At 35.3% G+C, this 25,803-nt stretch overlaps 1 protein-coding gene and 1 pseudogene across 1 annotated transcript; both read right to left on the bottom strand.

The window, feature by feature from the left end:
* Positions 1 to 2,378: 2,378 nt before the first annotated feature.
* On the bottom strand, positions 2,379 to 2,939 carry LOC112418446 (uncharacterized; annotated as a pseudogene).
* Positions 2,940 to 4,067: 1,128 nt separating this feature from the next.
* LOC25479587 (disease resistance protein RPV1) lies at positions 4,068 to 12,048 on the bottom strand. Its single transcript, XM_013588010.3, has 6 exons — positions 11,527 to 12,048; positions 8,950 to 10,075; positions 8,293 to 8,517; positions 7,014 to 8,180; positions 5,910 to 6,368; positions 4,068 to 4,661 (listed from the first exon to the last, which is right to left on the bottom strand). Exons 1-6 carry the CDS (start codon positions 11,979 to 11,981, stop codon positions 4,512 to 4,514), a joined length of 3,582 nt encoding a protein of 1,193 aa, XP_013443464.1. The 5' UTR covers positions 11,982 to 12,048; the 3' UTR covers positions 4,068 to 4,511.
* Positions 12,049 to 25,803: the final 13,755 nt, after the last annotated feature.

Genomic DNA, 25,803 nt, shown 5'->3' on the forward strand with positions numbered 1-25,803 from the left:
CCAATAGTGGATGGTATCGTTGTATAGTTGATTTCCCAAACTATACAATGATACGAAAGCTTTAAGTTCCAATATTCAAAGTGATTATTAAACCTAAGTTCCATGTCTTGAACCTAAGCATTGATAGAAGATTATTCTCAACTAGATTCAAAAGGTATTTTTCAATAACAATTCAAATACATAGGATAGAAATGAAAAGCAAGTATAAAATCAATATCTTAAGATAATTTAGAATCACACAACATCCAAATCAAAGGGAATACATACTATGGCGAAGTGCTCTTGTCCTGTTTTTCCAACTCTCTGGAACTGCTCGATGTTTGGCTCGCCTGGTGAAATATTTCTCCTGGCAGGATTTCTACTCACCATGGTGAAGTAGCTTTTGCCCAATTTTATTCTTTTTGGTCCTTGCTTGATGTTTTGGCACTCAATTCCTGCACAAATGGGTAGAGTAATATGAATAAAGCGTAATAGGTCAATAATCATTTTTCTCTCGGCTTTTCCCTGAATAACTTGTGAAACAAGTAACAAACGTGCCGTAAATAATCATTTGAAATACTACTTTCTGGCACTTATCAAACTCCCCCCAACTTAAATATTTGTTTGTCCTCCAACAAAAGACTCCAAAAGGAAATACACAACCATTGGAAAGCATGAAATCAAAGGTATGAAATTTTTTCAGATGGCATGATTCAATGATGAACTGTGCGGGCAAGTCTGAAATTTCTCATTAATTTAGAAATAAACTGTGAATGTGAAACAAGTCCTAAACACAAAATTCATTTCAAACAGTTCAAGGGAATAACACGGTTTATCGATGAACCACACCTAACACTCTTCTTTTGAAGTAAATAAGCAATTTAAATCGTGAAATGTGGGACATGAATACACATCCGACACTCATGCTAACATCCTGATCAGGTTATGTGTCCATCCAACATTCCGTCTTGAAAAACATGAAAGCATAGATCACTAAGGTCTTATAAGGGTTTTAACTTAGCTCGGCTACAAAAGAATGGTCATATGTGGGAAATTTGAATTCAAAAGGCCAAGTATAAGGGAATATTCCATACAAAATGTAAATTTACAACAATCCCTTTAAATTCTAAACAACCCTTGGTGATAAACCATATACCCATTTGATCATGACAACTTATTCTATTTTTGGATTTTTCTTCCTTTTCTTCTTTTTCTCCTTTTCCTTTTATTTTTCATGTACACTTTTTCTTTTCTTTTTCATTTGAATTTACAAATAATGCTGTCTTTGATCACAATTAAAAATTCACCAATTCACTTGACAATTGATTTACACCTACCTTCTCTCACCAACTTGAACAAAAACACAACCCTATTTTGAATGTTCCCCTATTATGGCAAGGGACAATAAACATGAAAGTTTAGGGTTCAACAATTAAAAACATATCAGAGTCTCATAGTGCGTCAATAATGAACTGAATTTTGAAAACTTTGGGCAATTTCATCACGCAATGTGCTTATGAATTGACAGTTCATTACTGTGGACTCTGACTCCTTTGGCTCAGCTGGGTAAGCAGACACTCGCTCTTCTCACAGTGTAGACTATTTGTGGTCAAGTAGTTTTTACTCAATTTCAAAAATCGCCTTGATCCTTTCTATGCTTTCACAAATTTCAAAACAGATATTGGATTTAACATAAAACGATCGAGTTAAACAATGAATGTCGGTCTCCTGCATATAAGTTAAGTACATTGAGGTATCCTCACATTTATGCTAGTTCTAAGTGGTTCACAATTAAACATGTTATTGGAGAGAACCAAATGAAGTAAAATTTGTGCAAAGTACTTGCTTCAGATTCAAGTAAACACCTAGAAAAGCAAGAAACTTATACCTTGGCTTTGCGCAATTCAAACAATATGTATCATCACCATGCACCTGATGTGGATTTGCTGGCCTAAGATCTTATGAGAAAGATATGAGAAAACTTAGTTTGATCTGAATTAAAACCATAAGGTAGTAGGAGCTTGTGGTATACCATAGTGAAAAAGGGTTACCCATGACATAGCCTTTAATCAAACAATGCAAAAGAAGTCTGTACTGCCTAGAAATAAAAAAGTGACTGACCTACTGCAACTCGACTCGCGAGAATATGCTCGCTATGGCGAGCAATTTGGTGGTCAATGCAGGTCAAAGGCATGAAACACTCGCCAGGGCGAGTATGTGCTCGCCTAGCGAGTCATGACAGTTTCAGAAAATGAATTTTGACTTCTGCTTTTGTTTTTTGTGGGTGCAATGTGATCTATACCTCTAAATTGCAAAAATAAAGCATGAAAAACTTAAACAAGGTTGGGTTGCCTCCCAACAAGCGCTTGTTTAACGTCGTTAGCTCGACGCCTTTTTCGTTAGGGTGGCCGAAATGAAATGGACAACACATCATCTTTTGTAATCATGCACTTTGGGAGGAATTCCATAAACTTTAGGTACAGCTGATGTGGAGTCCATATCCTCCCTAACGTTGGTTTGTTGAACAAGGCACATATCTCATCTATGACCCGATCAATCTCCACCTTGTTCACTTTCTTCCCCTTTCCTTCCATTGATTCTTCCTTGCTTAGTATCCGTTCCGTTTTCTCTGTCACCTGCATCACTTCTTCATTTTCAACAGTTTCGGCCTCTTCAGTATATGGTCGTTCTTGAGGAAATTCGTCTTTGTGCGATGTGTCTATTTCTTGTGCAATTTCAAATTCACCACATCCTTCCAATGTTGTACCTTCCTCAGTTTGATCAACTCCTTCCTCAACAATCTCACTAAATTCCTCATTCTCAGTTGAAACATCTTCGTGCTTTTCATGAAGGAATCAATTACTGATTTGAACATCTATATCAGAAAGTTGCAGCTGCATTTTCCCCATTTGGCATGATAATTTTTTCAATCTTTGGTTAGTATCTTGCATGTTTATCATGGATTGCTGCATGAACAGATTCAAAATATTTTCCATCTATGATATTCGTTCATCTTCAGAAGGATGTTGTTGATACTGTTGATATGACTCATACTTGAATGGAGTGTAGAAGTTGTTCTAACCATGATCATCCATGATTTCGTTTATGTGACAAACCTGAAACAGAAACAACTAACAAGAAACTTTCTTTGTATACGACAGAGGGGTTAGTGCAAACAACTATACAAAAGAGAAAAATATATAGAGATTATATACAAATGCTCAAAACAATACAAATTGTTGCAATGCTTCAAATATCTAAACGCCAGTCCCCGGCAGCGGCGCCATTTTGATCAATCCCCACTTACCTATGTTATAGCACCCACTTAAATTTGAATGGAATAGAAAACGTGCTTAGGGTCTCTAAACCAATACCTTATAAGAGCTGAAATTTCATTACGTGAAATATACAATACTATTGAATATTGTGTTAACACTTCTTTCATTTTCACAAAATTAAGTGTCTGAGTCATCTGAGTTTTTTTTTATTACTTGTGTCTTGATAGCCTCGGTACACTTACCGCCGAGAATACTTGTTGTATTCTGGGGGAGTTGCGCTATTATGTGGATAATTCCTTAGTCCAATGACCTAGTCACGCCTCAAGTTTATTTCATGGTTTGTTATTTTGCAGGTTAATCATTTTCCAGACATCCGCTATAACAAACAAGATTTGCAGTCTTTGGAACATCTTCTACTAGGTCTAGACATGTATACTCTATTGTCTAAATCAAGGCCGTTCCTACGAATCCTGAGACGGCTGTTCCTACGAATCCTGAGGCGGCTCTGTAAGTGAAAAGAGGTTTGTAATAAAATAAAAATGTATTTTTTTTTAAAGAAGAATGTTCTATTTAAATTTTGTAAAAGATAAATACAAGGTGTCGTATATATGCGGTACACCCAATGGTGAAAATCACTACCGTATACATGAGGAACCTCAAACACCCAAAAAAACACCCATCTAACACTAAAAGGAAGAGGACCCAATTCTAATAGGGACAGCAGAAAAGGAAAATGGAAACCTACACAGAACCACCAAAAGCCATGCACCAACATTATCAGGAATAGCATCAATAGGAATAGCATCAATATTATCATCAATAGAAATAGCATTATCATCAATAGGAACTTGCGTTTCTTTTACAATAAATTTATCAAGAGCTCCTGTTTGGGATTCAATTAACTCAACAATTCTTTTCTTTTTTCTATTTATTGATGAGCAATTCCACAATGTCGAAGTTGAACCACATTGGACTCCAAATCATCACTGCCTTCTATGAGTGTAAAGTGGAGCACTCTTTTTGCAGGCTTAAAAAAAGATGTAGATTATTGCACAATCATTTTCTGAAGGTTAACATAAGAACCGATCAACAACCGACTGCACGGGTGTGTGTGCCAACAAACTATCAGTCGAGGAGACAATTTAGCTACAAAATGTGGAGGTGAGATCTTATACACTTGTATATTAATATCATTTGGTTGAAAACACAATGACAATGATTCCTTCTCGTCGCCTCTTTCTGCATTAAGATTACTCACATAATCAAGCAATGGTGTTCTTTCTTATGAGAAAAGTGCCTTTTAGAAGATGATCTCAAAGGTAAGTTGTTCAGCAACGGTGCAATTTCATTGGAAGTTGATGAAAGTTCTGCTGACAAGTTAAAGGACTCTGGTGGTAGCATGGCCTGTGGAAGATCAGTAACCTTATTATCAACAACAAAAAGCAAATAATAAAATTGAAGTAATGAAATCAATTATTTCACACAAGTCAGTATTTCAAATTTGTCTGCTTAACTAAGAACAACAAAAAGAAATATAGTGGAGTTAGACCCAAGGAAAATCAGTTACGAAAATGTAAGCTTAGCCACATTCCTTCTCTAATTTTACCCTACTTCCAGGACCAGGACAAATACTATGGCATGTTTGGATTTCATACGCTTTTTTCAACTTATTTTTATAAGTTCTCCAATGTATAGTCTATAAAAACGGGGTTCAAACCCTGGCCACCAGCAAAATAACGTTATTTTATCTTTTGTTACTAAAATAGCTTATGCAAGCTTATACATAAGTGCTTATCATGATAAGCACTTGTGGTATCACATGCAAATAAGTGGTTTATCAAACAGACCCATATCCTGTTACCATAAAGATGTGTATCTTCAAGATAATTTTTATGATTCAAGCACAGATGGTAGAATTCTATAATTTTTATGATTCAAGCACAGATGGTAGAATTCTAATTCTAAATTTAATAAATAACTCTAACTCTGATATCAGCCACCACCAAAGAGAAATGTTTTCAAAAAGTAAATGGAGCCTAGAAATGGGTTAGGATCCTCTCCATTTATGTGTTTCTCCATTTCTTCAATTTGGAGAGATAAAGACACATAAAATCTTAAAAAAAGTAAAATATAATTAATGATGATGGGACCCACTTAGTGGTAGGACCCACCATCTATTTTTTGTGTTTATCTCTCTCCAACTTGCAAAACTCCATTTATTTTGCCAAATGGAGAGGATCTTCACCCCCTAAAAATATCTAATTTCACGATCAACAAGAACATTCTACATTGTAATAATTAATAAATAGCATCACGAAATATTAATCTCAACAAAATACAAACTGTATATAAACTCAGCATGCATGGTTTTTGTTGGTTTTCCTAAAAGAGTAATCAAAGCTTTCACCGTTATCATTTGAATGAGCTCTAGTGGTGGGAGGACTTTTAACTAATATCAAAACTATGAAAAAACTCAATATTTCAGCAAAAAAGATATCAACTTGTCATTAAAAGATGAATAGTCCAACCTTTAATTGTGCATTGGTGAATACATAAAAAGTCTATCGTAAAATTATGAAACAAATTAACATCGTACAATATTGCAGGAAGAAAAGTTTATTGCAATTTGGGTCAAATGAATGATATTCTTACTTCAAAATCCCGAGTGAACACATCATACTTTGGGTTGATGAATCGAATATCGTTCATGCTACTTCTCTCTTTCAATACATGGATTCCACTTTCCAGGAATGAGAGTCCAAAATCAAGCTCTGCATGATTCCACTTATTTTCTGAGAGTGCTTTGTCCATATTTTCATTGAAGTTTTCCATTTGCATATGAAAAAGATGCAAATGATACATGTCCGGCCGTGATGACCTATCTATCTTCGAATCATGTGTATAGAAAAATGTATTGCCATTGATGACCACTCTTACAGGACGTTGAGAATCGTGCAATGTCGATGAACAAACAACACAGAGAGCTATGGCAGGAAACTTGTTACGAAACCAGAAAGAAAATGACAATCTTGCCAAACAGTGGTGGTCGAACCACTCTGGAAATGTCGCTCGTGGCAAACGAAACCAAGTGTTTCCAGCCTCATGTAATTCCTGTTAGTCATAAACAATCTATGAAGCATGGATACCAACACAGACTCCCTAACACGACACTGACAGTGAGACACAGACAAACACAAGACACAGACACTGCTATTTATATATTAATTTATTTATAAAATATCTAAATTGAGAATCAAAATACATACATATGCATCTAACTAGCAATTTATTTCATTAAAAAAAGTTCTATAACAAAATACAACAATATTTGGCCTTTATTTATCCATCTACAATCGAAAAATTTAAAAACGTTGTAATAAACTTTAATGTCGATAACCCCTCGTTGATCAACATTTCTCACAAATCTTTAACTCTTGAATCTACCATGTGTGAAAGCAGAGAAATTTTTTTTGACATTTGTCTAAGTTGTCCGACACGCCCCTTATAAGTGTTGTACAAGTGTTGGACAACGGTTCAAGGAGTATCTAAGCAAAGAAGAAAATAAAATATTTAGGACACTTGACCGACATGCGTCCTATAAGTGTCATAGGACTGTCAGACACCGATGTGTGCCAAACACCGTGGCACGCCTAATTCTAGAGGTGTTCGTGCTTCATAGTAAACAATCAATGTAAGTTTAACTATATCAAGAAGAATATAAAATATAGTACAAATAAAAGGAAAATAAATCATAACCTGATTTAGTAATTTGCTTTTGCACGACGAAGTCAATGATATGCAGTTTAGTGCAGATAACATTCTTAAGCATGGAGGAATCCCTTTAATTTCTTGAAGTGCCTTACAATCATCCAAGACGAGTTTCCACAAAGATTTACAATATTCGATAGATTTAGGAATTACTGTGAAGTGATTACTAGTTAGGTGTAATTCTTTCACATTAGCAAATAACATAAGACTTTTTGACAGATATTCATCTGAAAGATTGCACCTCCTGACACAAATATACTTTACATGTAAAGATTGCATTGTGTTCACTTTTTCTTCATTCTTGATGGTAAATTCAGCCAGTGTTGACATCCTATTTGGTAAGTAAACATATCCACATTCACATAATGTTTTAGGTTGGGTAAGATTTTTAAATGGAAACGGCAATTCTTTTATGGGAGTTTCATCCATGAGGACTCCTGGCATATTTCTCATCTCTCCCAATATTTCTGGAAAACTCTTGAGACTATAACAATATGAAAGATTGAAATGTTCCAATGAAGTCAACCTAAGCCGCGGGATATTCCTAAGCATGATGCAACATTCAATGTTCAAGAATTTAAGTTTATCCAACAACTCATCCACCACACATGGAAAACTTTCAAGACTACAACAACATGAAAGGTCAAGTACTTCTAATGAATCCAACTTGAGAGGTGGGATGCTCTTAAGATTGTAACAATTTGTAACAAGCAGGGTTTTAAGTTTTCCAAGAAACCCGTTCACCACAAGTGGAAAACTCTCGAGCCTATGACAAGATGAAAAATCAAGGGTTTCTAGCGAATTCAACTTGAGAGGTGGAATACTCCTTAGCTTCCTGCAACCTCTAAAACTCATGGTTTTAAGCTTATCACCAAACCCATCTACCTCATGTGAAAAACCCTCAAGAATACTACATCCTGAAAGATCAAGTTCTTCTAGAGAAGGTAACATGAGGGGTGGAACACTCTTGATTTTAGTGTTGCATATTTTCAAGATTTTAAGTTTACCTAGAAAACCAACCGATTTATCAATTGCAATTAGTTCCCAACAATTTTTAATTGAAAGTTTTTCTAAATTTGGTAGACCAGATATATCAGGTATTTGTGCTAAACCATTACCATCTTCGAGATTCAAAACTCTCATATTCTGAAACTTCTGAAGAAAAAAAAAAATAGAAATACATGCAAATAAATAAGATATATATATATATGAATAATATTAAATCAGAGTTATTAATATAAGAATAATAAGATCTGAGATCACTTGCCTTTGTGGGAAAGTTAAACAAAGAAAGAGCGACAAGGAAACCTGATGAAGGATAGCGACATTCCAGCACTCTTAGACTATTTGGAAGATGTTTGGGATGTTTTTTAAAGAAAACATAATCAGAAAAAATTAGTGTTTTGAGATTTTCCATCTTCTTGAAAGCTTCTCCATCCCATGCTACTCTAGTCCAACAATCGAAACGTATGATTTCTATTTGATTTGTTCCCTAAGAAAAAGACAAATCAACCGAATATATGTTAGAATTTTATACCGCGTATTTAAAGATCTTGAAAAAAAATGTTGAGGGAAGATCTTGAAATATATAAAGTGTTTAATTTATATAAATGATCAGTTTTAGAAAATCATACACATTCCCTCAACAAAAATAGTTCTATTCATACATTTCATGATATGTTACCACATGAGTTAATAAGAAATGTTAAGTCGAAAATGTGACAACATATTATTGAATGTAGGAGTAAAAGAAATTACACTCACCGTAGATATAAATTAAACTCCTACAAAAGGTAAAAGATTGTGATATTGTGCAAATTAATAATATTAATAATGCAGATAGCCAAAAGGGTAACTTGAGCATGAGTTGTAGTAATCAAAGTTAAAGGTGGAAAATCAAACCATCCATAAAATTATTACTCACTGTATTTTCCTCTAAAACGTGCATTATATCTTCAGAGAACCATAATCTACTGCGTTTTCCAGGATTTTCAGGTGATTCTTGTCTAACAATTTCTTTCCCCATATCTTCTACCAAATCATGCATTGTCACATTACCAGACTCACTTATCTTTATGAGAGATTTTTCCACTAACACATTAATGTTATCTTTCATGATATTACCGTACTGAGCATGAAGTATTTCTTCGACCCTTGTTAATTTCCATCCTTTGAAGCAACAAGCAATGTCAAGAAAAACAAATTTATCTTTGTCCTCCAAAGCATCAAAGCTCAGTTGTAGTGTCGTTTGGATCTTTTTATGAGGAACTTTTTCATAATGATCTAGTGCAACTTTACATTGTTCTATTGTCTTATTATAAAAGTGAGAACCCATGACCTCCAAAGCAAGTGGATGACCAGAAGCATATGCTACGACACGTTCTAAAACATGCATTTGTGCTAATGAAACATTGTTATTGCAGCTTGGACTAAATTCATCTTTAAAAGCTTTCCATCTAACCAACTCCAAAGCATCTTTGTCATTCAACCCATTCACCTCATATGTGCGTTCAACCCCATGACATGTTAGCAACTTTTTGTCCCGAGTTGTAATGATGATTCGACTTGAGGGGCCAAACCATTTGTGTTTTCCAGCCAGAGCTTCTAATTGCTCTAATTTGTTAACATCATCTAGAATCAAAAGTAACTTCTTTTGTTTGAGCCTCTGCTCCAATATTGAAATTCCTTGGAGAACACCTGTTAACTCCTTTTTCTCCTCAGCTACTTTTGAAAGAATGATTTTTTGGAGATATGGTAACCCATGTTTTTCATGATTTTCTCTAACATTTTCAAGAAAACATGAAACATCAAATTGATGGGCAATCAAATTATACACAGATATAGCAAGAGTTGTTTTCCCTATTCCACCAATCCCATGGATTGCTACCATGTGGACCGTATCATCTGACCCAAAATTCAAAAGGGAAGTCACATGTTGCTTTTGGTGATCCAGTCCAACTAGGTAATCACCAACATGTAAGGAAACAAGTTTTATAATTCCCAATACTTGTTCAACAATCTCCCCAATAAACTTATGCTCAGGCATATCCCTGTCCAACATGAGAAAAGAGGTCATTCGAGTGCATATATTAGGCTTAATTGTGTTTTGCATCCCCCATCTACCGTGATTGTGCAATTTTAGTCCCCATTTTTTTAGGAATCTTGCCTCTGTATGTTTTCCCCATGATTTCGTAGTCTCCCTCCAAAAATTTGCACTGATGTGACATCATTTATTGATGTAACATTCAACTCTCATATCCCGGCAGTGATTTTTCTTTAAAAAATAAAAAATATGCCAAACATTTTGGCGTTGTTTTTATTTTTTAAATTTTAAAGAAAAATCATTAATTGAGTGTTGCGTTAATAAATAATGCCACCACAAATTATATTTGAAGGAAACTTGGGAAGGAGAGTACCAAATTACAAAAGCGGAAAACATAAGGGGGAAAATCTCTCTAAAAAGACAAGGGACTAAAATCGCAGAATTACGATACATGGAGAGGTAAAAATGCACCTAAACCTACTTATTATAAAAAAGATTGTAATATTTTTTTGTTTGTCGTTTGAGGTTTCGTAAAATGAATTAAGAAATATAATTACTGTAGATTTTTTAATAAAAAAATAATTTTGTTTTGTTTCTTATCATTCTCTTTACTAGGATATCATATAAATTAAGCTTCTAGACAAAAGTAGGTTTAAATGCACTTTTTGTCTCCTAATTTATTTTAAAAAAAATTGATTTCTCTATTATAAAAATCCACGACATAAAAAAAGCTCTAAAATTAGATCATGGGCGAAATTCAAAAGAAAAAAAGTTTAAAAAGGGAACAGAAAATAAAATTTTAAAAATAGGGGTATCAATACTTTATATTTTTAAAATTGAGAAAACAAAAGTGTAGTTAAACGTCTTTCAAAAAAAAAACAAAAAAATGTGTAGTTAAACGAAAAATATTGTTTTACAAGTTCAAGAAGGAGCTCTTAGAGAGAATTGTGTACACGGTTTTCTATTTTGATATGCATTCACAAGATATAACATAGAGTCTATATCTTTTTATATTGATGAATTCCCCATTGAGACCCTTGGAGATATGCAGGGATATGCATGAGAGTGAAAATCTCCATGTCGTAAAGAATGAGGGTGAGAATATTTTTGAAGGAATGGCATGGGGGCGAGGACCACAGTCAGTCTAGCCTGATTAAACAACACAATTTGAATTTTTTATACAAAGTCACTTTTCAAAATATTTTCTTAATACAATTGATAATTGAAATAAATTTTGTCTACACCTATATATTGAATTTTTCATAATTTTTTGATAAGTATTATATACATTAATTGGAGAATAGAAAATCGTTTTAACATTTATCGTATAATTATGAACAAACTATATCATACACTACTTTAAAATATTCTAATTAATATTAATAATAATATTAAAAATGAAAATACTATATGCGCAGGAACACACTAGTGAAAAACAAAAGATATATAGAAGTATACCCTTTGTAATGAAAGCCGGACAAATCAGCAACTTGGTGAAGAGACACCTTCCATTTATCCAAACTGGAGTTGGCCTTATGTTTATCCATTGCTTCTCCAAAACTTCTTTTCAACTTTCGTATATCAGAAGGATCCACCTTATAAAATACCGGAAAAACGGAATGACCCGCCTTATCTTTCATTGTATCAAGGATCTTTGAAAGTTCTTGTAAGCAAAAGGATGAAGAAGCGTAATTCTTAGAGAGGACAACTATGGCGATCTTGGATTCATCAATTGCCTTGAAAAGTGATGGTGTAATTTCATCTCCTTTCTGAAGCTTGCCGTCATCCATGAAAGTTCGGACTCCTTTGTCATCAAGAGCTTTCCAAAGATGACCGGTGAAACCATAACGAGTATCCTCGCCTCTAAAACTAAGGAACACGTCGTACTTAAATTCTTGATTAACGGAAGCCATGTGAATTGTAAAGTGAAGAAAGGTTAGACTAATGAAAATTGCAGTAAGTGTTGAATTAAACTGAACACCTAATATATAAATACAAACACATATACAAATTAATTGTCCTCTAAAAATTATTTTTTGTGGTCAAGAAAATATATATTTATTACGTACGTTAAAAACTAAATATGTTTTTATCTATTATTTTTGTTTACCTTGGTATATAATCTATTAATATGAGAACGCGTATTTGACAATTTGGAATTGGGACAATAAATAAATGAAGGGTCCATCAAGAAAAACCCATAAAATGAATATGGAAAAAGGATGAAGCTTCCTTTGCCGTCCTATTGAAAATACCAAATGGGATACGTTAACATCTACATATATTATATTAAGCTCATCATCGAGTAACTTTCTATCGAATAGAAATTAGGAGAGTCAACTCTCTGGCAGTAGCTATGCTAATGCTCTGGTTTCGGAGCTTTTGATGACAATAAGGTATTAAAATTTTTTAAATGGATATGCTAATATTTGTTCAAGTGTACAGGACTATAGACAAAATTTGACATCTTAAAAAGATCTTGGAAGAACAATAAAGAGCAAAGGAATCAACAAAAAGGGAAGCTTAAAGCGTCTGAAGAAAACTGCTCCTGAAGATAAAGCACTCCTGAAGCCAAAGTGCTCATGAAGTGGAGACGTCATCAGAAGCAAGTTCATCAGAAGCAAGTTTATCAGAAGCCGAAAATCACCAGAAGCTGCAGTTTATCAGGAGATGCAACTTAAAACTTCAAAAGCTGTTTAATGGATTCAAACTCGTCTAAAGATTGCAGAAGACTAGAAAAGTGAAGCAACGGCTATTTTGAAAGGATTTGAAGGCATTGGATGCTTGTTCTTCAAAGAGCGTTGACAAAGTACGTTTGTACGAAGTGTACAACCACTACCTCCACTACTCTGTTTTCGTCTCTGCTACAAGACAAGAAAAACAGCTCTGCCTGCAACAATGTTCTTTCACATTGGGAATGCATTTGAAATTGATCATTCTTAGGACAATAACCATATCAGGCAAAAGATCATTGGTGATTGATCAAAACCTTCAAACGACTCTATTTTGAATGTGCTGGCAATTCAACGTCTCTTTCACACCTCTATATAAAGGAGTGAAGACTCAGAAGGTTCGTTTTGGTATGCACATGCTAGCTGAGGAAGCTGATGATTGGTGGGTGAATCTTCTACCTACCCTATAGCAAGACGGTGCAGCTGTTACTTGGGCTGTGTTTAGGAGAGAGTTCCTAGATAGATACTTTCCGGAAGATGTTCGCGGGAAGAAAGAGTTTGAGTTCCTTGAGCTAAAGCAAGGAAATATGTCAGTGACTGAATATGCTGCAAAATTTGTGGAGCTGGCTAAGTTTTATCCGCACTACACTGCCGAGACTGCTGAGTTCTCCAAGTGCATCAATTTTGAGAATGGCTTGCGTGCTGAGATCAAGTGGGCAATTGGTTACCAGAAGATCCGTAACTTTTCTGAGCTGCTGAGCAGTTGCATAATATATGAGAAGGATACTAAGGCTCATTACAAGGTTGTGAATGAGAGGAAAGGCAAGGGTCAGCAAAGTCGTCCAAAGCCTTACAGTGCTCCTGCTGATAAGGGTAAGCAAAGATTGAATGATAAAAGGAGGCCTAGAAAGAAAGATGATGTTGCTGAGATTGTTTGCTACACTTGTGGTGAGAAAGGCCATAAGAGTAATGCTTGTCCTAGGGATGTGAAACGGTGTTTTCGTTGTGGTAAGAAGGGGCATACGCTTACTGAATGTAAGCATGATGATGTTGTGTGTTTTAACTGCAATGAAGAAGGTCATATTGGGTCGCAATGCAAGAAGCCTAAGAAGGCGCAGACTACTGGGAGAGTTTTTGCTTTGACTGGTACGCAGACAGAGAATGAGGATCAATTGATCAGAGGTACATGTTACTTTGATAGTACTACTTTAATTGCTATTATTGATACTGGTGCTACACATTGTTTTATTGTTATTGATTGTACTTCAAAGTTAGGTCTTGCTATGTCGAATATGAATGGAGAGATGGTTGTTGAAACTCCAGCTAAGGGTTCGGTGACTACTTCTCTTGTGTGTTTCAGATGTCCTTTGTCTATGATTGGTCGAGATTTTAAAATTGATTTGGTTTGTTTACCTTTGAGTGGAATGGATGTAATCCTTGGTATGAACTGGTTAGAGTACAACCATGTTCATATTAATTGTTTTAGTAAGTCGGTGTATTTTTCTTCTGCTGAAGCGGAAAGTGGCGCAAAATTCTTGTCTACTAAGCAGCTGAAACAATTAGAACGCGATGGGATTTTGATGTTTTCTTTGACGGCGTCCTTGTCTGTTGAGAATCAAGCAATGATTGATAAGTTACAGGTTGTGTGTGAATTCCTATAAGTTTTTCCTAATGAGATTCCTGATGTGCCTCCAAAAAGAGAAGTTGAATTTTCGATTGATCTTATTCCGGGTACGAAGCCTGTGTTTATGACACCTTACCATATGTATGCTTCTGAGTTGGCTGAGTTGAAGAAACAGTTAGAAGATTTACTTGATAAGAAGTTTGTAAGACCAAGTGTTTCACCGTGGGGAGTGCCGATATTGCTAGTTAAGAAGAAAGATGGTAGTATGAGATTGTGTATTGATTATCGACAATTGAACAAAGTGACGATAAAGAATAGGTATCCACTTCCAAGAATTGATGATTTGATGGATCAGTTAGTGGGTGCACGTGTGTTTTGCAAGATTGATTTGAGATCGGGTTATCACCAGATTAAAGTGAAAGACGAGGATATGCAGAAGACGTCCTTTAGAACACGTTATGGACATTATGAATATAAAGTGATGCCTTTCGGTGTTACAAATGCCCCAGGTGTGTTTATGGAGTACATGAATCATATTTTTCATGCGTTTTTTGATCGTTTCGTGGTTGTGATCATTGATGATATTTTGATATACTCGAAGTTCGAAGAAGAACATGTTGAGCATTTGAAGATTGTTTTGCAAGTGCTGAAAGAGAAGAAGCTATATGTTAAATTGTCAAAGTGTGAGTTCTAGTTGAATGAGGTGAGTTTTCTTGGCCACGTTATTTCTGGTAGTGGTATTGCAGTAGATCCCTCTAAATTTGATGCAGTATTGCAATGGGAGACTCCTAAGTCGGTTACCGAGATTAGAAGCTTTTTGGGTTTGGCTGGTTATTACCGAAGATTTATAGAAGGATTTTCCAAGTTAGCACTTCCGCTAACTCAGTTGACTTGTAAAGGGATAGCTTTTGTGTGGGACGTTCAGTGTGAGAACATTTTTAATGAATTGAAGAAGCGGTTGACGACGACTCGGGTTTTGATTTTGCCAAAATCAGATGAACCTTTTGCGGTGTATTGTGATGCGTCCAAGTTGGGCTTAGGTGGTGTGCTTATGCAAGATGGCAAAGTAGTAGCTTATGCATCGAGACAGTTGAGGATTCATGAACGAAATTATCGTACTCATGATCTTGAATTAGCTGCAGTGGTTTTTGTGCTTAAAATATGGAGACATTATTTGTACGGTTCTAGATTTGAAGTGTTCAGCAATCATAGTCTGAAGTATTTGTTTGATCAGAAGGAATTGAATATGAGACAGCGAAGGTGGCTTGAATTGTTGAAAGATTATGATTTTGGGTTGAACTATAATCCAGGTAAAGCTAATTTTGTTGCAGATGCCTTAAGTAGGAAGACGTTGCATATGTCCACTATGATGGTAAAAGAGTTTGAGTTGCTTGAGCAGTTTAGAGATTTGAGTTTAGTCTACGAATTGTCACCTCAGAGTGTGAAGTTGGGAATGCTAAAGATTGATAGTGAATTCTTGAACAATATCAAAGAAGCGCAGAAAATTGATGTTAAGTTTGTGGACTTGTTGGTTGCTAGTAATCAGACTGAAGACAATGATTTTAAAATCAATGATCAGGGATTGTTGAGATTCCGAGGCAGAATTTGTATTCCTGATAATGATGAGATGAAGAAAATGATTCTTGAAGAGAGTCATAGAAGTAGCTTGAGTATTCGTCCGGGAGCTACGAAGATGTATCATGATTTGAAGAAGTTGTTTTGGTGGTCTGGGTTGAAACGTGATGTGGCACAGTTTGTGAATTCCTGTTTGATTTGTCAGAAGTCAAAAGTTGAGCATCAGAAACCTGCAGGGTTGATGACACCGTTAGATATACCAGAGTGGAAATGGGATAGCATATCCATGGATTTTGTGACGAGCTTGTCGAATACTCCTAAAGGGAATGACGCGATTTGGGTGATTGTTGATAGATTGACGAAGTCGGCTCATTTTATTCCGATTAATATCAGTTTTCCTGTGTCTCAGTTGGCGGAAATTTACATTCGCGATATTGTGAAGTGACATGGTGTTCCTTCGAGCATTGTATCAAATAGAGATCCAAGGTTTACTTCTAGATTTTGGAAGAGTTTGCAAGAGGCTTTAGGTTCTAAGTTGAGGTTGAGTTCGGGGTATCATCCGCAGACAGATGGTCAGTCGAAGAGAACGATTCATTCGTTAGAGGACTTGTTGAGAGTTTGTGTACTTGAGCAAGGAGGAACTTGGGATAATCATCTTCCGTTTATAGAATTCACGTACAATAACAGTTATCATTCTAGTATTGGAATGGCACCATTTGAGGTTTTGAATGGAAGAAGGTGCAGAACTCCGTTGTGTTGGTTCAAGTCAGGTGAGAGTGTGGTTTTAGGACCAGAAATCGTTCAACAAACTACTGAGAAGGTTAAGATGATTCAAGAGAAGATGAAAGCGTCGCAGAGTCGACAAAAGAGTTATCATGATAAGCGTAGGAAAGACCTTGAGTTTCAAGAAGAAGATCACGTATTTTTGAGAGTCACTCCTGTGACTGGTGTTGGACGTGCGTTGAAGTCAAAGAAGTTGACTCCGAGGTTTATTGGTCCGTATCAGATATCAGAAAGAATTGGAACGGTGGCGTATCAAGTGGGCTTAACACCGCATCTTTCGAATTTGCACGATGTGTTTCATGTATCGCAACTTCGGAAGTATGTTCCAGATCCATCTCATGTGATCCAAAGAGATGATGTGCAAGTTAGAGATAACCTTACGGTTGAGACCTTACTAGTAAGAATTGAAGGTCGTGAGGTGAAGTAATTAAGAGGCAAGGAGATACCTCATGTGCAAGTCGTATGGGACGGAGCGGCTGGTGAAAGCTTAACGTGGGAGATGGAAAGCAAAATGCTGGAGTCTTATCCAGAGTTGTTTGCACGAGATAAATTTTCGAGGACAAAAATCCTATAAGTTGGGGAGAGTTGTAACGCCCTCTTTCATTATTGATTATTTTTATAGAGTTTAGAGTCTATTATATGATTTATATGATTGATGTGATTTAAATGATTATGTGATGTGTGTTATTTTATTTAAAAGGCCTTATTTTATTATTTAATAGAATAAGATTTGAAAATAAAATAAATATTTAGATGAGGGGTTGTTTTGAGAATTTAGAGAGTTTTGTGGGAAAAGAGGAAAAAAGATAAAATAATTGGAAAGAGATAAATAGGAGAAAATAGGTTTAAAATTATTTTCACGTACAATCAATTTTGGAGAAAAGGGAGAACAGGAGGAGAGAAGAACCAAGAGAGAACTGTCGATCGATTTCTTAAGGTAAGGGTGGGACTAACATTCAATCTTCTTAAGCCTATGATTCTGATGATTAGATTTAACATGGTAGGTTTAGTTTTTGAGAATTTGAAATTAGGGTTAAGAGTGATAATTGATGATTAGATGATGTAAAACTGTTGAATTGATGTAGAAAGTGTATACAGACCTTAGATAATCCATAGGGTGATGTTTAGAATCAGTTTTAAGCTTAGACCCATGTGATTTGATGCATTTTCGTAAAAAACTGCATTCTGCCCGAGCTGACATTCATCGCTCGCCTCCGCGAGCAGCAAGTCTTGCCTCGCGAGTGATGAAGTTCATCGCTCGCCTAGCGAGCAAATACCCCTCGCCTCTCAAGTTGCACCTTGTAGCTCGCCATAGCGAGCAGATCACTCGCCATAGTGAGTTGACCAGTGAGGAAGACCTGATTTTGCGATTTAACTCCTTTAGTCGATCTTTAGATGGGTTTGAGTGCCTGAACATGTGTAAGAATGATTCGACAAGTTTTTAGATTGAAATTGAACATAGGGAAGTTAAAAATGAAATTTTTGGGTGAAAAATGTCAAATTCCCGAGAGCACCCAGTTTCTTGTTCGGCAAGGCGAGCAGCTTACTCGCCAAGGCGAACAGCCATTTTCCTGAACTTGCCATAGCGAGCAACATCCCTCGCCTCGCGAGCTCCTTAGAGACAGATTACCTTGTTTAGGGTTCTTGCGATTTTTGTCGCACATGAGGTTTTGAGTTGACCCTTCGGGTAGGAATAGAGGTTGATTATAGTAGTGTTGATGTTCAGTGAGTCTGATATAATTTGATTTGATGTTGTTAGTAATGTGATATAGTTGTATATGCATTATGTGGATTATATAAGACTTTAAGTTGATGTTGATTATCATTTGATATTGTTATATCTTGAGATGTTTATGTGCTGCCTATGTAGCTGTTATATATTAATTAAGCTGCATGTGTCGGTCTAAGATGTAAGATGTCGTTCCAAAGTATTGGAGGCTTAAGTTGTTGATGTTGTTCAAGTTGTACACGTTGCTGAGTCCATGCATGCTCATTTAAGTTGAGGGCTTGATGCCCTGGGAGCCTTTGCTCAACACGTTGGGGGCTTGATGTAACACCCCGTTTTCTCAACATAAAAATTTCCTAACAATTATCAGAGTATTCATCACATAAACGGAATGCAACACTCCTTAAAATCATAAATAGAATAATTAACTAATTATCCTTCCATAAATCATCAACATATAAGTTCAAAACTTCGCAGCGGATTTAATTCATCAACATAAATAGTCTTGGCACGTAGGCCTCATCAAACGTCTCATAAAATTCAGTTAAACAACATAATCATTTAAATTCATAAATCAAATACGTAAGGAATAGAAAATAGCCACAAAAGATCCCATCCTGTTACGTATCAGAGTACCTAAAAGACTCAGTGAGGGATAACCACTCACGACAGCAAATCAACAGCAACTACTCTCGATCACCTGCAAGTTAATTGTAACGCTCTAATTGTTATTTAATTATTTTTAGTTGATTTAAAGTCTTTCATATGATTTTAAATGATTTATGTTGATTTTGTGGTGTGGTGTATTTTATTAAATGGCTATTTTCATTATTTAATAGAATAAGTGAGAGTTAGGATTTAATTGGAGTTTTGGAGTTAAATGAAAATTAATAGAATTAAGGGGAGTTAAAAGAAATAAGTGGGAGGTTATGTTTTACTGAGTTATTAGAAAATAGAACCGAGAGTCAGAGAAACAGTTTTCACGTAGAAACAAGAGCTTTTGGGAGAAAAAGGGAGAAGAGCCAAGAGGAGCCAAGAGAGAAAGATTTTGGATTTTGTAGAGCTTTGATTCATAAATTAAGGTAAGGGTGAGGCTAACTTTCAATGATTGTAATATATAACTTCTGAAAATTGATTTAACATGAATTGCTCTTGAAATAAGAATTGCGGAATTAGGGTTCTAATACTGATTTTGAGTTGAAAAGTGTAGGAGACATGTTAATTATGCTTAGAATCATGTTCAGATCGTTTTTAGGATTTAGTAACATTGCTGTAATCAGAATTGGGAAAGGTTGGGAGTTGTTGGAGAGAATTTGAGAGATTATGCAAGATTGTTGGAACGAGCTGAATTGTTGTTGTTGATGCATGTTTTATGTTCCTTTAGATGCCTAATTGTATATTGAACCTATAAACAATCTTTGGAAACATGTTTGGGCATTGGGAGATCAAAATTGGAAGTTTTGGGTGAAAAAGGGGTGGAACCTGTAACATTTTTCTGCAGAAATTTTGAATGGTCGCTTAAGCGACTCTGCAAGCGACGCTGCAAAGTGCTGTCTGATGACTGCACGCTTAAGCGTGCTGTAAGCGAGCTGGTAAGCGTGGAGTTACAGTAGCTACTGGAATTTGGACGCTTAAGCGTGCAGGTGGACGCTTAAGCGAGCAAATCTTTTTCCAACACTTTTGAAATTTTGTTATGAGCATCCTAGGGCCAATCTGAACTTCTTAAAACACTTCTTTTAACTTGTATAATCATTAGTCTTATACTTAATCCTACTAGAACATCTCCTTTAATGAAATTTGGACTTGGTTTGTGAAATCAAAACTTAACTTTGAAAATTGCTCAAGAACGTTGACTTTTCCGGAAAATGGGATCTTCAAGGAAATGGAATGGGATTAAGATAGAATAGAGATTATATGATTACTGAAAATTGTAGTGATTGGTTTCCTTGAGTTTTATTTGGTTTTGGTTTTGAAAATGGAAGATTCTTGTAAAATGTTAAAGAGAGACAAACATTGATGAAAATATCCTTTTAAGCCAATCATCTTATAAATCCTTCATATCTAGTTTTGTATGACTATATGGAAGTATTTGATTGTTAGTTGAGTGTTGAATGTGATGTTTATCTTAAGGTGATGTATTTTCCTCTTGACTTGGAAAGTGGGCAAATCATATATCTGATGTGAAATTATGTAAAGGTGATGATATTGGTGAATCCATATACATTGTTTATTATGATATGGTGGGTGAATATATATGTTGTTGTGAATGTGTTGATGAATCTTGCTATTAAGAGTCGTTGTGTCATAGTTGACTAAGAGGTGGAGTATGTCATAATTAATTATGTACATTTGTTGTTGTCGTTACTGTTGTTGAGTTGTATGTAGATCTACACAAGTGGAGTCCATTACATAACATATAAAGCGGGAGGGCTCATGCCCTGGAACGCCTTGTCGTTCAAAGCGGGAGGACTCATGTTCTGGAACACTTTGTTGTTCAAAGCGGTGAGGGCTCATGCCCTGGAATGCTTTGTCATTCAATTGTTGAGGGGTTATGCCATGGAATGTTTATCATTCAAATTGTTGGGGGCTTGTGTCCCAGAATGCTTAGTCATTCAACACGTTGAAAATGGTGCCATGTGCATATTGTAGTTGTCGTTGTTCTTGAGAGAGTTTTTGTTGTTGTTGATTAAGTTGTTGTCGTCGTTGTTGAGTGAATTGTTGTCGTTGTTGTTGAATCTTGTTGTTGCCGTCGTTGTTGGTTGAATTAGTAAGAGTTACTAAAGTTAAAGAAGTAAGAACATTATTGTTGAATATATGTTGCTGTTTATATTATTATGATGTGATGATTATGTTGTGTCGTTTATATTTTTATGAGAAGATGTTTATGATATGATGAATTATGTTGTTATGATGTTGTTTATGATATTGATTACGATGTTATGATGACTGTTTATGGTGTTGAATATGAGGTTGTTATGATGTTACATGATGATGATTATGAATGTTGTGATGATGATTACGTGATGTTATCTATGAGTTGTTAAATGTACTTGATGATGGTTATGTTAAGTTGGTAAGTTGTCTTTTATTCATGAATTGCTAATGGAATGTTTGATGAATAATTATTATTATGAAATGATGATGTTACGTATAGTTGCTAAGTTGTCTTCTATTCATGAGTTGTTAATGAGGTGCTTGGTAGAGAATGTTAATACGAATTAATGATGTTGTTATGTTGTATATGAACTATGAATATGATGTTGTTACGTTGTTTATGTCATTGATTATGAAGTTGTCATGTTGTATACGAATTATGAGTATGATGTTATATGATTATGATTAAGATGTTGATTATGATGTTAAATGATGCTGTTATGATGTTGTTTATGATATCGAGTTATGACTGTTGATATGATGAGTACATGATATGGTTTAGGAGTCGTTAAAAGAATTATTATTACTAATTGATGGAGTTTAAATTATTAGATGCATTTGATGAATTATATGCTTATTATTATTGTTTGTGAAATCTCACCCCTTCTGCTTGAAAATGTTGTCTTTCGTATGGACAACTTGCAGGTAATAAAGATTAGTAGGAGTGGTGGCTCAAGTGTCTTAGGGCTCTGATACGTAACGGGATGGGAAATTGTTGCTAAGTTTATCATTCCTTTATGTATCAATTTTGGAACATGTTGTTGAAGCTTTTATTGTCGTTGAATTAATTCCGCTGCAAAGTCTTAATTATTACGTTGTTGAAATTTGAAGGATAATTATTTAATTATTCCATTTGTGATTTTTAAGAAAAGAGGTGTAACATTCCGTTTAAGGTGTTTTACTCTGATTAATTTATGAAAGTTTTATGTTGGGAAAACGGGGTGTTACATTAATCATACGAAGAGCAACATTTCCAAGCAAAATGGATGACATTTCACAAAACAATAATATTAAACATATAATTCAACAATTATATTTAACAACATGAAAACATCATAATATCATCATAGATAATAATATATCATATATCACTTCATTAACAGTTCATATAAAGAATCACAATTTAACAATCTTGGCAACTTAACAACTTGACTCGACAAATGCGACTCCAACTCGACTATGCAACTTAAACCTCTTATATGCATATGGTACCAATCCAGGGCACCAATCCCTCAACGTAATAAGTATTAATATACTTCCAGGGTATCAAGCCCCCAACGTGGTGAGCAAAGGCTCCAGGGCATCAAGCCCCCAACAATGAATGCTAATGCATGGACTCAACAACTCAACCTCTTAGAAACAACAACCTCTTATATAAATCCAATAATTTGGAACATCTTCTTTCAACATAGTCAGTATGCAAAACAGCGTGATATAATAATATCAAATGCAATCAACAACATCTCAAACATTCATATATAATTCAAGTAATGCATATACAATTATATCACATTATAAACAACATCAAATCATCATATATCAGCTTCACAGTTCATTATTAATATCATATATAATCTTCATAACTACCCCAAGGTTCAACTCTCAACAACTCGTGCGACAAAGATCGCAAAATCCTAAACAAGCATTCTGTAACTATGTAACTCGCGAGGCAAGGGCCTCTACTTGTTATGGCGATTTCAGGTGTAACTGTAACACCCCGTTTTCCCAACATAAAAATTTCATAAACATTTATCAGAGTAAACAACATATAACGGGATATCACACTTCTTAAAAATTTCAAAAATAGATAAATAACAATTTATCCTTCAACATAAACTTCAACATAAAAGCAGCGGAATTAAATTCAACATCATAAATATTCTTGGCACGCATGCCTCATCAAAACACATCATAAATTCAGTTCAATAACATTAATCATAATTTCAAAAGTCAATACGTAAGGAATAGAAGCATGCAATCAAAGACCCCATCCCGTTACGTATCAGAGCAACCTAAGACTCAGTGAGGAAAGGCCACTCACGACAGCACAAACAGAAACCTACTATGGATCACCTGCAAGTTACTCATACGAAGAGCAACATTTCCAAGCAGAAGGGGTTAGATTTCACAAAACAATAATATTAAGCATATAATTCAACAATTATATTTAACAACATAAAACATCTTATTATACAACATTGATAATAATATATCATAATTCATTTCATTCAGAATGAACACAACTTAATCATTTTATCATCATCGACTCGACAAATGCAACTATGCAACTTAGACCTCTTATATGCATGTGGTACCAATACAGAGCATCAAGCCCCCATCGCTATTTGAGTATTAATATACTTCCAGGGCATCAAGCCCCCATCGCTAATTTGAGCTAATGCTCCAACGTGGTGAGTACAAAGCTCCAGGGCATCAAGCCCCCAACAATGAATGCTGCTAATGCATGGACTCGACCTCTTAAACATCTTAATTCGACAACCTCTTAAATTAATCCAATAATTTGGAACATCATCATCTTCAACAACTTAGACCTACTCATGCAGCTTAGTTAAATAACAACAGCAACATAGGCAGTATACAAAAACAGCATGACATAATCATATCAATTGCAATTCAACAACATCTTAAATATTCAAATATTCTTCAAGTAATGCATAAACATTGTATCACATCATAATCAGCAACAACACATCTTAAACAGCTTCACAGAATATAATTAACCTCATCATTAAGTCTTAATCCTACCCAAAGGTTCAACTCTCGACAACTCGTGCAACAAAGGTTGCAAAATCTAACAAGTCACTTGGTTTCTGGGTCACTCGCGAGGCGAGAGCCTCTGCTCGCCGTGGCGAGTTCAGGTCAGAATCCCACAAGTTTCATTCCAGGTTCAATCTCATCCTACATTCTTTCCTAATCATTATTAGACATGTTCAGGCACTCAAAAGCATCTAAGGTTCAACTCAAAAGTCAAAATTACGAAATCTTGCATGCTCTCTGGTCAAGCTCGCTAGGCGAGGGAAAATGGTTCGCGAGGCGAGCGATGAACTTCATCACTCGCGAGGCGAGGATCATCGTTCGCGAGGGCGAGCGATGAATATTGGCTCGGGCAGAAGTGCAGTTTTCACGAAAATTCATCTTTTCTCATGGTTTTAAGCCTAACATTGATTCCAGAATTCATCCTACACATTATCTAAGGTTTAGGAACAGTTTCTACATCAATCTAACAACTTTTCACCGTTTAATCATCAATTCTATCAATTTGACCTAATTTCCGATTCTTCTTAAACTCATCCTAATTCATGTTAAATGTAACCGTTGATTCATAGACTTAATAGAATTGCAAAGTTAGACTCACCCTTACCTTATTGATGAAAATCGCAGCCTCTAGGTCTTCACCCTCTCCTCTTGGCTTTTTCTCCCTTTTCTCCAAAATTTGATCGTACGTACTGTTTTTTCTAAACTAGGTTTCCCTATTTATACCTCCTCCAATATCTTATCTTATTTCTCTTTCTCCCCCAAAACTCTCTAAAATCTCAAAACAGCCCCTAAACTCAATATTTATTTTATTTTCAAATCTTATTTTATTAAACAATAAAATAAGTCACAACTCCTCATAAAATCATAAAACCACCTCAATCATATCAATCATATAAATCACACATATATTATATAAATATAATATAAACTCATCTAAATAACTTCTAGACTCAATTAAATAATTAAATAATTCGAAACGGGCGTTACAGTAACTCCCAAAAATCCATTCTTAAACTATTCCAGGTTCAATCTCAATCTAGAATCTTTCCTAATCATTATTATACATGTTTAGGCACTCAAAATCATTTAAATATCAGCTTAAGGGTCAAAACTACGAAATCATGTTGACTCTCTGGTCACACTCGCTATGGCGAGTGAACTGCTCGCTATGGCGAGCTGCAAGGTGCAACTCGCGAGTCGGGTAAAAGTTGCTCGCGAGGAAAGCGATGAAGTTCATCACTCGGGAGGCGAGCGATGAGTGTTGGCTCGGGCAGAAGTGCAGTTTTCACGAAAATTCACCTATTCACATGGTTTTAAGCCTAACATTGATTCCTGTAATCATCTTATGACTTATCTAAGGTCTGTAAACAGTGTCTACATCAATCTAACAACTTTTCATCCATTAATCCTCAATTTCTCCCTTTAACCCTAATTTTCCAACTTCTCTAATTCAATCATACACTTGTTAATTATAACTATCAGAATCATACAGATTAATAGAATTGAATGCTAATCTCACCCTTACCTTAACAATGAAAATCGTACCTCTCTTGGTCTCTTTCTCTTCTCTTTGCTTTTTCACCCTTTTCTCCAAAAACTGATCGTACGTACAGTTTTTCTAAACTAGGTCTCTCCTATTTATA

This window comes from Medicago truncatula, chromosome 1 (genome assembly GCF_003473485.1).
Source record: "Medicago truncatula cultivar Jemalong A17 chromosome 1, MtrunA17r5.0-ANR, whole genome shotgun sequence".
Lineage (NCBI taxonomy): Eukaryota > Viridiplantae > Streptophyta > Magnoliopsida > Fabales > Fabaceae > Medicago > Medicago truncatula.